Source organism: Poecilia reticulata, linkage group LG6, assembly GCF_000633615.1.
Source record: "Poecilia reticulata strain Guanapo linkage group LG6, Guppy_female_1.0+MT, whole genome shotgun sequence".
Lineage (NCBI taxonomy): Eukaryota > Metazoa > Chordata > Actinopteri > Cyprinodontiformes > Poeciliidae > Poecilia > Poecilia reticulata.
Genome location: NC_024336.1, coordinates 146,415 through 158,073, shown reverse-complemented (window position 1 = coordinate 158,073; position 11,659 = coordinate 146,415). Strand labels below are relative to the sequence as shown.

General features: G+C 38.7%; 1 protein-coding gene across 2 annotated transcripts in view; it reads left to right on the top strand.

Moving 5' to 3' along the window:
• Window positions 1-11,659, top strand: part of spg11 (SPG11 vesicle trafficking associated, spatacsin) — a 30,417-nt gene that overhangs the window by 4,600 nt on the left and 14,158 nt on the right. For both annotated transcript variants that reach the window (XM_008410684.1, XM_017305328.1), the window contains exons 2-21: window positions 651-861; window positions 1,583-1,714; window positions 2,101-2,480; window positions 2,794-2,939; window positions 3,027-3,156; window positions 4,255-4,410; window positions 4,507-4,673; window positions 4,793-4,969; window positions 5,619-5,690; window positions 6,292-6,419; window positions 6,984-7,156; window positions 7,244-7,439; window positions 8,253-8,456; window positions 8,539-8,645; window positions 8,926-9,071; window positions 10,085-10,240; window positions 10,425-10,491; window positions 10,616-10,778; window positions 10,906-11,111; window positions 11,200-11,308. In XM_008410684.1, coding sequence (XP_008408906.1) covers window positions 651-861; window positions 1,583-1,714; window positions 2,101-2,480; window positions 2,794-2,939; window positions 3,027-3,156; window positions 4,255-4,410; window positions 4,507-4,673; window positions 4,793-4,969; window positions 5,619-5,690; window positions 6,292-6,419; window positions 6,984-7,156; window positions 7,244-7,439; window positions 8,253-8,456; window positions 8,539-8,645; window positions 8,926-9,071; window positions 10,085-10,240; window positions 10,425-10,491; window positions 10,616-10,778; window positions 10,906-11,111; window positions 11,200-11,308 — 3,226 coding nt within the window. The remainder of the gene's footprint in view (window positions 1-650; window positions 862-1,582; window positions 1,715-2,100; window positions 2,481-2,793; window positions 2,940-3,026; window positions 3,157-4,254; window positions 4,411-4,506; window positions 4,674-4,792; window positions 4,970-5,618; window positions 5,691-6,291; window positions 6,420-6,983; window positions 7,157-7,243; window positions 7,440-8,252; window positions 8,457-8,538; window positions 8,646-8,925; window positions 9,072-10,084; window positions 10,241-10,424; window positions 10,492-10,615; window positions 10,779-10,905; window positions 11,112-11,199; window positions 11,309-11,659) is intronic.

The window sequence follows — 11,659 nt, the reverse complement described above, 5'->3', positions numbered from 1 at the left end:
ACCTCTCAGCCTCGCACACTAGCTCTGGTTCCTTCTCCACCAGAGAGGTGACGTTCCACGTCCCAAGAGCCAGCTTCTGCAGCCGAGGATCAGACCGCCAGGGTCCCCTCCCTCGGCTGCTGCCCTTAACACAATGCACCCGACCCCTTTGGCCCCTCCGATAGGTGGCGAGCCCATTGGATGGGGGACCCATGTCTCCTCTTCGGGCTGAGCCCGGCCGGGCTCCGTGGGTAAAAGCCCAGCCACCAGGCGCTCGCCATCGTGCCCCACCTTCAGGCCTGGCTCCAGAGTGGGGCCCCGGTGACCTGCGTCCGGGTGAGGGAACGCCAGATCCAAAGTTCGTCTCCATCATAAGGGGTCTTCGGGCTGCGCTTTGTCTGGTTCCTCACCTAGGACCTGTCTGCCTTGGGTGACCCTACCAGGGGCATAAAGCCCCAGACAGCATAGCTCCTAGGATCATTGGGACACTCAAACCCCTCTACCACAATTAGGTGGCAGCCCAAGGAGGAGATGTGATGTGATGTGACTGATAATCTAAAAAAAAAAGACAAAAAACAGATTGCCATTTTATAGTTTGTTTTGCTTGTTACTGTGTGAAACAATGCATTTCTGTCCATAGAATGTTTTCCCTAATCAGTCCACCCGATCAGATGTGTATGCCATTACTGATGGCTCTCTGCTGGCCAGCATCGACATTCCTTCCTACCTGAGCTCTGGTTGGCCGGATGGCGGCCTGACTTCCTCTTCACTCTCTTCCTCCTCCTCCTTCTGTCTTTTCCAGGTGTCAGCAGATCTCTGCACAGCTGTAGCTGTAACTCAGTCTCATGCAGCAGTCACCGTTAACCTTAACCACTACTTCAGGTACAGAAGTCGGTTCTCTGTTAATGTTTTCTAATTTCTTTGTTTACAGCAGTGATGTATGTCATTTCTCCTTAAGGTCTACTGTAGACTTTCCTTTATGTGTGTTACTCCCTCACTCTGAAGATGATATAGGCATTTGGGTGACAGTGATATTTGCTCTTTGTCTAAAAGATTGAACACATGTTGATGCATACATATAGAACTGATTTGAAAAACATTGCTTTGTTACTTTCTCTAAGTAGATTAAGATCACTATTGATCATAGATTTAGTGTGAGACTAAGTTTATGTGTAGCAAAAATAAGGATATGATTTGGCATCTTGTTTTTACACTTAGCATAGTGGCTGGTAGACCAATAGCCTCTGGGTTTTAATTATAGCTCTCTTTTTGACTCAGCCCTGGCTCCAGAGTAGTTTGGCATAGTAAATGGATTTTTAATTTAATATGAATACATAAACAAACTTCTTTTCAAATAATAATAGTCATGTTTATTAACACAAAATAAACAATAATGATGTAAACAGTGAAATGGAGAAAATGTTTTCAACCTCTGAAGACAATTTCTTCAAATGCAAACTCATTCTACTCAAGTAAGTACTATAGCGCATAATGGCCATTGTAGGTAGAAAAAAAGTAAATTTCCACTGAAAAAAACTTTCCAGAAAAAAAAAAAAAAAAATTCTGGTTTGTTGTACGTTAATAAAGTAAAACTGTCTTCCAGAGAACACCCAGAACACCTCCACTGTGTTGGCCCCCAGTCCTCTTTCTCACTTCAGCCCAAGAATCCAAGAGACCAGGACGCCTTGTCCAGCTCCAGTTTTGCTGCTGTTGGTTCTCCATTCAGTGATAACCGGTACAACCACTGATGACAGACTGTCCTTTTATGATGCAGCATATGTTTACTGTCCACTTGAAAACAATACAGTTGTAATGGATTCAGTATTGATCCTACACATACACACAAATTTCACACTGAGGAACTTTTCTCCAAACAAACTTGAACCACTCGTGACGTTCCAAAGTTTCCATTAAATGACAAATTAATATAAAAGAAAAGCAAATATTGTACACAGTATTTCGAAATAAGTATGCATAACAAAGTTTTTTTAAAAATCAGTTTATATTTTGGGATGTTGTACCTCTAACCAGATGGTCATAGCTCATACTTTGAACATGTCTGACAAATAGTCCTCAGATTAATGACTTTGAGGATATCCGGTCTTTCTCTTCTTCTTTTAGTGCCTGGGACACTTGTCTAGCATCCATGTATGCCAGAGCGCAGCAAGCTGCTTATCCCTCATCCCCCTTTAAGTCAGCAGGGGTTCCATGGTTCCACTCGCTCCCCCACCTGCCGTCCCACGCAGCTGCCATGTCCTCCCACAGCAGAGTGCCTCCCAGCGGGGCGACCGTCACCTTCTCTGTCCCTGACTCATCCATTCCATCTCTTCTTGCTGTTTCTGAGTTCTCTGCACTTTTGACCTTTGTTGCTCCTGGCAACACACACACAACAGTGGCATTATGGGACATGGAGTCTGGGAGAATGAGCTACCACCAGGTAGAAGGAACGGCTGTGCCAGTGCAGCACAGTGGAGAGAGGCAACACAGACTGCTGCTGAAGAGTAAGCTAAGCAGTGGCACAGTATTTATTTTTTATATCTTCCACTGGTGCATCTTATGTACACATTTAACAACTTAGCCATCGAAATGCCATTTTAAAGGGGAAAAAAACAAACAAATTTAACACCAATTTTCAACCCTTTTTTGCACAGTTTGTATTTATCTCCAATGTTTCCTGGGCAGTTTGCAAACATTTGTATTAAAATAATATAGGGATCAGACAATGTTTGTTTTAAGACTACACAGATTGATTATCCTGCCAGAACTAATAAACACGTCATCACTCCTCCATCACATTGACGTGTTTTTCTTTAGGGTCAGGTGTGTTCCAGGTCGTGTTTTCCATGTCCCAGCAGGATTTATTAAGCAGGTTGATGTTGTTTGGTAGTGCAGCAACAGTGGACACAGTCTGTCACCTTAACAGCTGGGGCCACTGCTCCATTCCCTTCCATGCACTGCAGGTAGGCATCTCACTCTACTACAAAAAAAATAGATTTATCGATTGATTTCCTCTGTGTTGCTTCTTTTGCTTTTTGTTTTGCATGCAGGCTGGACTGAAAAACCGACAGCTTGACACAGTGGATTTATACCTGAAAAGTAAAGAAAATGTCCTGAACCCATCAGCAACAGCTGGTTTTTCTGAGCAGTTAGAAGACTCCAAACCGAGTCTCAAGGACAGTAAGTACTCAAGAAGATTTGAACCACGACAATGTTTAAACTAACATCTCACTCTTTGCTCTTACTCCACTGGTCTGCTGTTATCTACTACCAAAAAATGGAAAAAAGTTTACTGAAGTCTTAGAGTTTTGATGTAAAGCTTTCAAGTGTCTGATATATTTGTTAAACCATATTAAATATGCTGAAGAAACAACTTAAAACGGAAGTTTGATCAAGTCAGAAGTTTAATGGCATTGTTTGTAGTTTTTACTATATTTAATACAAGTCAGATTTTACTTTAAATTATGGACTCGGTTGAATATTTCATAAATGAAAATGGCTTGGCCAAAAAAGATGGCAATGTTTTTGGCAGCASSCTTTTCAGCAGTTACTGCTAACAGCAAGCAATGTTTGAACTGCAAAAGAAGACGAATAGATGCTCAGTGAACTAAACATATAAACTCATGAAGGGTTTTTAAACGATAATTAAAATTTTTTTTGCAATTTTCAGACCTTTTTAACTTCATTTGAGTTATCCTTTTGAAGAAAACACTTTTTTTGGAAGCCTTATTTTTGTTTTATGTGAACTCTGATCTGATGTGATGGAGCAAAAGGCTCCAGTTTTTTCATTATTCCAGAAAATAATTCTCCCAAGATGGTTCATTAATTTTCAGATTTTCAACTGCCCAATTTTCAGATTTTTGCAATTGTTGCCCTAACCTAGTATTTGTGAAATGTTTATTTGACACTGTTATTAAAAGTCTGTAGAATTCCTTGATTTAATAATTCCTTTGTAATGTTTTCATATTCTATCAAATTTATATATCAGTTTTTGCTGTGATTATGATTATCATGTTTATATAAAAAAAATTATAAAACAAATCATGTTCAATGATATTGAACAATTGATATTCCATACAATTGATATTGTATGGAATTACTTTTTTAAAAGGTTTTGGAAGCTAACTTAAAGGTAAAACAATTTGCAATGGTCATAGTCGTAACAGCCTATAGGAGCTGATTGGAGATCCATGCATAACCTATGTATGATGTATTTTTGTGTTTCTGTATGTAAATACACGTGGCTGTCCTTGAGTTTGTTGGTTTATCTCCATGTAGGTGTCCAGGAGTTGTTGCCTGCGTTGGATTTGTTGTGTTCAGCTGTCAGAGAGCTAAACAGTGAAGCTCAGAGCCGACAGTTCTCTGAGCAGTTGCTCAACCTCACCATGAGCTTCATTAACACACAGATCCGCTCTGTTCTCCTCTGGTCGCACTGTAAGGCAAACACAGCTCACAGTTACTCCACTTTACTGAAATGCTTTTTCACTATTTGGGATTCAGACAGCTGGAGGTGTTTTGTTGTGCTTGCAGATGAGCAGTCAGATGTGCAGAACAATGTTGAAGTCCTGGGCAAGTATGTCACAGAGTTAAGGCGTTATATGAAGAGATTCCCCTGGGCTTCAGGGGACTCCACATCTGATGCTAATGCTCCTCTCCAGGGAGCAAAGAGTGATGAATGGGAGCAACTTTTAACTGAGGTGACGTTCCAACTTGTATTTTATTTGTTGTAGTATGAATCATTAGGAAAACGTAGTGTCCCTATTGTATTTTGTGTTGTCATCAAGTATGTAATTATCAGACTGAACTTGCTTTGCAGGAAGTTATCCATCAGTCCATCCTGACCAATCAGATCCCCAGAGCTCAAGCCGTGATGTGGAGACGGAGCCAGCCTGAAAAGCAGCTGGCAGCTCTGAGGATGGTGGTCTTACGCCAAGTTTTGTTCTGCCTGCAATGCAGGGACCTAAAGTCTGCTAAAAAATTCCTGACCAACATGGTAAGAACACTAATCCAACTGGAAGCTAGCACACAGCTTGTAGGAATATTTTCAAAAAAAAAAAAATCTTTCTTTATTCTGGGATTTAGTAACTAAATATAGTTTTCCTGAATGACATGAAACGGACGATGTGGAAAAAGGTTAGGGCTACACGCTGTATAAGAAAATGTAAGGTTKGTTTTTTCAAATATAATTATTTTTCTGAAATGTTCAGTAATGGGGAAATACTTACTAACACAAAACCTGTTATTCTCAGGACTCCTTGAATTTCTAACATGTAGGATCTTGAACCCACTATGCGACTAAGAGAGACAATGACAGCACAGAAACTTTACAGAATAAATGACATTTATTAAGAGTTTAAACAGCAATTATTATATTGATTTTATTTCTTTTTTTAAACTCTGTTCTTTAATCTGTTGAAAAGAAATATATTTTTGTTGGGTAGAGACTGAAATTACAAGATTATTGTGCTGAATATATTTTTTTTACCCAGATCATTTCTATTATTTCCACATGCAAAAAATCTTAGAAATTAAAAATTCTTACTTTTTATCATCGTTTTTGGAAATAAGCTGATGATTGTTGAGCTAAATCCTTGCCAATAATTTTCCTAAAGAGGTAAACTGCAACATTTTGTTGTCTGCAGGGTCTCAGTGTTAAGAAAGAGCTTCACAGCATCTGCCTTTATACCAACAACAAAGATCTCCGGGAACTGTTGGTGAGTCACGATTCTTACAACAAACACCAAATGAGACATTACCTTTCTGTGAGAGTTGACCAGGATGTTTTGCTTTTGGTACTTTTGTACTTGAACATGATTTTGTTATTGCTTTTTATATGTTTTAACACATACTGTGAATAAAGTGCTGTCATAGTCATTCTGATTTTTGTGTGTTCAAAGCCTCTGGCACCTTGCCGGCTGAAACCTGCACTTGTACAGGAGCAACTAAAAAAGTTTAAATATTCACAAAGCTTATTTATCTTAGTAAGTCAGTCAGTCATCAGTAACTCATCTATAGCTTCATTACCCACAGTGATTTATGTTGTGTTTATTTCTGTTAATTTGCATAACTTTGTCGTAATGCTAATAAAAACAGTGGGCAGGGTTAACATTGTGGAATAAAAACCTGCTCCACATATGCTTTACCTCTAATTTAAATCTTTTAAATCAAAGATTTTAAAAAGCTGCTTGTTTTCGAAGGCCTTGTTGAAAATTAGACCTTCATATTATTTGGGGAGCCCTGGTTTTAACTAATTTTTCTATTCTATAGATTGGCCATGCTGGTTTGGTCTTTGTAACTCTGTATTCCATCCATCAGGTAGAGGATCTGTCAAAGCACAGTTCTCTGACTGAAGAAGAGCTGGAGGGTGTCTCATTCATCTGTGAGATAGAGAAGCTTGGCCTGCTGCCTCCAGTCTCCTGCCCAGCTAATCCCCTTTCACAACGGTACAGATGCTGCATTTCTTTCCTCGTTATTTGTGGTATTAATGTGCGTCTCATGGCCACCAGAACAAATAAAAACTAAATAAGAAAAAATTAAATATGCTAAAAAAGCAAACACAAGTATGGAAAAAAAGTGGTTTAAAATTATAAAGGTAAGAAATTTAGAACAAATAAAACAATTTTATACAGACTTATATTTTAAACTAGATACATTTTGTGGAAATGCATTTAGTGTATATATCTAATGATAAAAATAAATGATTTTCATTCTGTTGTTTTTGATCTTTTACGTTAATGTAGCTTAGAAATTCTCTGTTTATCTACTTGTTTTACCTCTGTGGTACCGCTGTGGTTTTATGGTGAAAGTTTTAAATTTTTTATCCTTACATATTTTTTTGTCACCCAGTTTATTTGCTTCATACTTTTAAATTTGATCACCCTAAAATTTCCACAATATTTTCTTTGGAAATTACAGAAGAATTTCTGATGGATTAAATTTACATGGTAAGTGTTGATATAGATAAAGTCTGTGTTTTGACCTTTGTAAAAAAAAAAAACATGTTCCAGGTTACCTCAGATGGTTCATAAGGAGCTAGATGGTGAAGAGGTGGTGAAGGASTTGGTGGGACAGAGTTCAAAGGAGGAGGGAGAACTCTGGAGGAACCTCCGACTGGACTGGGTGAAGGCCTGGGATCAGAGCTGCCAGACGACTGTTCGCTTATCCAGGATGCAGCACATAGGTCAGACTACAAGTCCAAACAAAGCTAGAATGGCTCTGTGGTGCTGCAGCATACAGACGCACAACAAACATCTGTCTCTTTTATCAGAGCTGAGCTGCTGTGACCCTGCATTGTTGTGGCATTACCTGACTGCTTTTCACCACCATCAGAAGGTGGTTGACTGGATTCACAATCAAAGGACCTTCGGCTCCCCCTGTTGGCCTGACATAACTCCTGAGATGGTTAACAATGACACAGTGTGCAGCATCTTCTTCAAGGAGAACATCTTGGACCTTCTAGCTAGGTATTAGATCCTTGTGTTTTAAGTTAAAGTTGTTGGAAAGAGAACAAATAAGTTCACCCACATACACACACTCACACACTATGCCTGTGTTTGGCCTGTTTTGATCATATGTTAGGAAGTGGGATGTTAATTAATTGTTAATCAATTGTTAATTGTTAATTGGATGTTAATCCCCTCGTAAATCTTGCTCCTGAAGGAGCAAGAATTTTCAAAAGAAAAAAAAAAATTCTTTTTTTTTTCTTTTGAGTGGAAGTTGTTAACAATATTTAAAAATTTTCTGAAGAAAAGTGTACACACAAATTAGGACAGTTTCTTTCAATTTGTTGTATTTTCATATAGATATCCTATACTCACCTATTGGAAAGCAATGATGTCATAGATCCACCTCTTGCTCACATCACAAATAACAGCAAGCTTTATGTCCACACCTCTTTCTGTTTATTACTTATTTTAGTGACAGCTACAAAATAACAAAAAGGTGACCCATTCACCAAATCTGACAGATCATCAGTAGAGCATGATGTTTAAATTAGCTAATCTACCACAATGATGATGATCACAAAATAAACATTAAGCCTAAAAACATAAAACTGTAATGGACTGAATGTTCTGTTCTTTGAGTTGGAAATGTTTGAGTGTTTCTTTGTTCTGAATTCTGAAACATACACTGAGRAAAAAAGTGGTTTTGAGWWGTTATTGAGCGGTTTTCCTGCGTTATTTTCCCTTTTGTCAAAATTTGAGTTTCAGGCTGTAGATCACTTCATTCCCAAACATTCTGCCTCATTTAACTATTAATGCCTCCTGCCACCACAGGAAAGGTGTGTTTATCCCATATGAGATGTCAGACTTGGAGCAGCTGCTATGGCGACTAGCTCAGGGTGCTGGGTTGATGACATCATCCCCCCCTGTATCTCAGTATTGCTCCCCTGTTGGCCTTAACCTACACATTGTCTTCATTGCATTGTGCCTGAAACATAATCTTCAGTACCTGCTTTATACCTACCTGGAGCACTACAGGTACAGAACTGCTGTTTAGTTTTGATTCAATACATGTTTCTGTTATWATGCAAAGCATCAGTTTTGGGTCCCCTTTCCACAGACTGACGCCGAGAAACTGCCCCCTCCTTACCGAACAGAACCTGCTGGGGAGTCATCCATGGTTTGAGATGATGGTAAAGACCCAGGAGATAACCAGAGACCTGTCAGGTACCCACAGTGGATGTGCTGCACTGATAGGATCAAGTTTCTCTTCATAGGTCATGATTGTAAAAAAAATAAAAAAATACATAAGCAAATAAATGTTTTGAGATCTGTTTTCTACATGTTAAAAACTACATTCATGTCACTATTGCAGTTAAGAACGCAACAAACCTCTTTTATGTGTCTTTAGACACCACGTGACTCAAAGAGTAGATATCAGGAATAACTATTTCTAAAGAAATTTCATGACTGTATATTTTCTGTCTTTCTCTCTCTGTGTTTGCAGAACCAGAACCCGTGTTCCAGGCGAGTCTGACCAGCGCTCAGGTGCTGCTACCTGGCAGCCAGGCCTCTCTGAGCAGCTTACTGTTTGAGGGACACAGTCTGCTGGCACTGGCTTCCATCATGTTTGCTAATGGTGGAATTGATAAGGTAAAAATGCTTCAGCTAATCAAAACTTCTTCCCTTATTTTATCTTATTTATTAAAGCTATAACCTAAATTGTTGTAGAAAATCTATAACAGTTTTTTCTGTTAAAACTGCTGTAGTTTTAACAGAAAATTATAACAGCAATAATCGCAAAATATCACTGTTATATAATAATGCAATATAAACACCATGTTATATAAGGTGTGTATATATTAATATACACACCACTACAGGAAAATGAATAGTTGTAATAATATATTTATTTCATAAGGATCTTTCAGATCACTCAGTGGTGCCGATCACTGATTTTTAAAAACCTGACCTGCCGACTCTGATTTTGGCCGATACAGATTTTTTTTGTTTGAAATGTTTCTATATATGGCAAGAAAGTTGCTGAGTTGGTAACAGTGGAGTGATTAATGTTAACTGCAAACATGCAGACATGACTTGGTGTACGGGGTCAAACCTCTGTCACAGCAAAACAAAAGGGCACAGCGGTTGGTTTTTAAACCTTTGCTGAGGTCGATTAAGATCGACTTCACATGTAGGTATCGGTGCACTGCTAATTTCAACATCTTCCATCAACATAGATGCCATGGATTTTTTGGCTCACTATGAAAACTAAAACACAAACATATTTATGTAAAAGAACATGGGCTGGTAATACGGATGAAATATAAACAAAACGTACCTGGCTTCTCTCACTGTGTGTGTTCCAACATATGAATGTTCTGAAGTCTTTTGTCCTTAAAGACAGACATCGAGTGTAACCTAAAATCCTGCTGACAGTAAGTTGTTGTTTTCTGGCCATTTGTGCCGTGTTCAGTTTCTTTGTTTATTATAATTTTGCTTGATCAGTTTAAGTTAACAAGGTGGGCTGCCTGACTATCGTCTGACACAATTGTCAATTTCAGTCAATTGCTTTTTTAAATCCCCTTTTTTTTTTTTTTTTTTTTAGTAGTCACATTATCTGCTAAATATTTTATCACTGAACAGAATTGTGCTGTTATGCATAGGTTGTGGCTCAGGGACAGAGTTCAACATGTTTGGAGGGGACTGTTGACCCCCAGCTCCTGAAGATGGCATTGGCCCCTCATTACAAGCTGAGAGCCGCCCTCTTCCCATCTGGGAATGGCTCATTCTCTGACATCTCCATTTATCACCTTCTCCAGGTAGACACACAACCCTTTATGAAATTAAAAAAATGCTAAAGTAATCTATTGGAGATTGCTTCAGCATTTAGCAAAGAAATATAGTTTGTGGAAAAGTTAAAATAATACCAGGTGATATCACATTGTAAAAGCTGATTATCTCTTAATGTGTAACATAGTAATCCTTAATGGTGTTCTATCCTAGTCGCTTCACCCTCTTGACCCATCCAGGCTATTTAGTTGGCAGACTGCAAACCCTCTGAACTGCACCGGTAATAATATTGTTTTTTTGAGATCTATTATAGGCACATGTAAAAAAAATGAAAAGATTATTAAAAAGAGCCAAACTATCCATTTAATACAAAGTAAAACTGATAATTTATTTATGTTCTGCAGAAACAGCCGAACTGCCTCATTTTTCTAGCTCTCATCTGGTTGGCAAGTTTGCAATAGTAGAAAACCTGGACTTTCTTTACTACATTCATCATGGTCGACCATCTTTTGCATATGGAAACTTTCTTATCCAGCAGCTGGGGGTCTGCAGTGACGTGCAGTTGCTGTAAGTACATCTGACATCGGCTTTTATTATCAGATTATTGAGTTGGTTACTAGGGCAGGCAAGATGGCACCCATGTTTCTGACAAGCTGCATATTTCTTTAGTTGTATTTGCATGCGTGTGTTTTAGACTCCAGAAGGTCTGGCTGCAGGTGTACAGATTGGCTCTGAAGTGTTTCAATAAGCCGTCTGTGACATCGTCTGCTGTATGTTTCTGTGAGCTGCTGGGAATCTGCAGCCAGAAGCTGAGAGTCGACATCAGAGCCTTGAACACCATTCTTCAGCACTGGAACCAACTCGACAGGCTCACACCAACGCAGAATCTGCGAACATTAAGTAAACAACACCAAGACATATGCCTGTCCAACACGGCATCTACATGGTCTAAGTGAACACAGTAAACGCCTTTCCTGTTGTGTTTCAGTGTCTAAAGCAGTAAAGCTGGTGAATGGAGAGCTGGAAGCTGCAGCAGAGCTTCTTTATTACCTGGAGGCTGCAGTGGCAGAYAGTCTGGAGCAGAGGGGGATCAGCAGGTAAGCGTACCTGCTAACATGTTTACAATTTACAATCTACCACCCTTTATCATCCAGTAACACTTTGTGTGTGTTCACTTTTGTCTTTGTGCATAATGCATTGAATTGGATAATTAATTTGTGAAGTACATGCTGTCACTGCTGTTCAGCTCTGAGCAAYCTGTTCTTAAAAATGAATAAATGTTCATGTTTCATATAATATAGAATTTATTCAGAAGAGTCATTTTAACTGACTTAAGATAAAATTCTTAAAGGTCAGTTTTACATGCATATTTCCTTACAAATGTCTCAAATGTATTTTTATTGATTAGCAACATATTGAAAAATACACTACAGAAGATGGCAATAAAA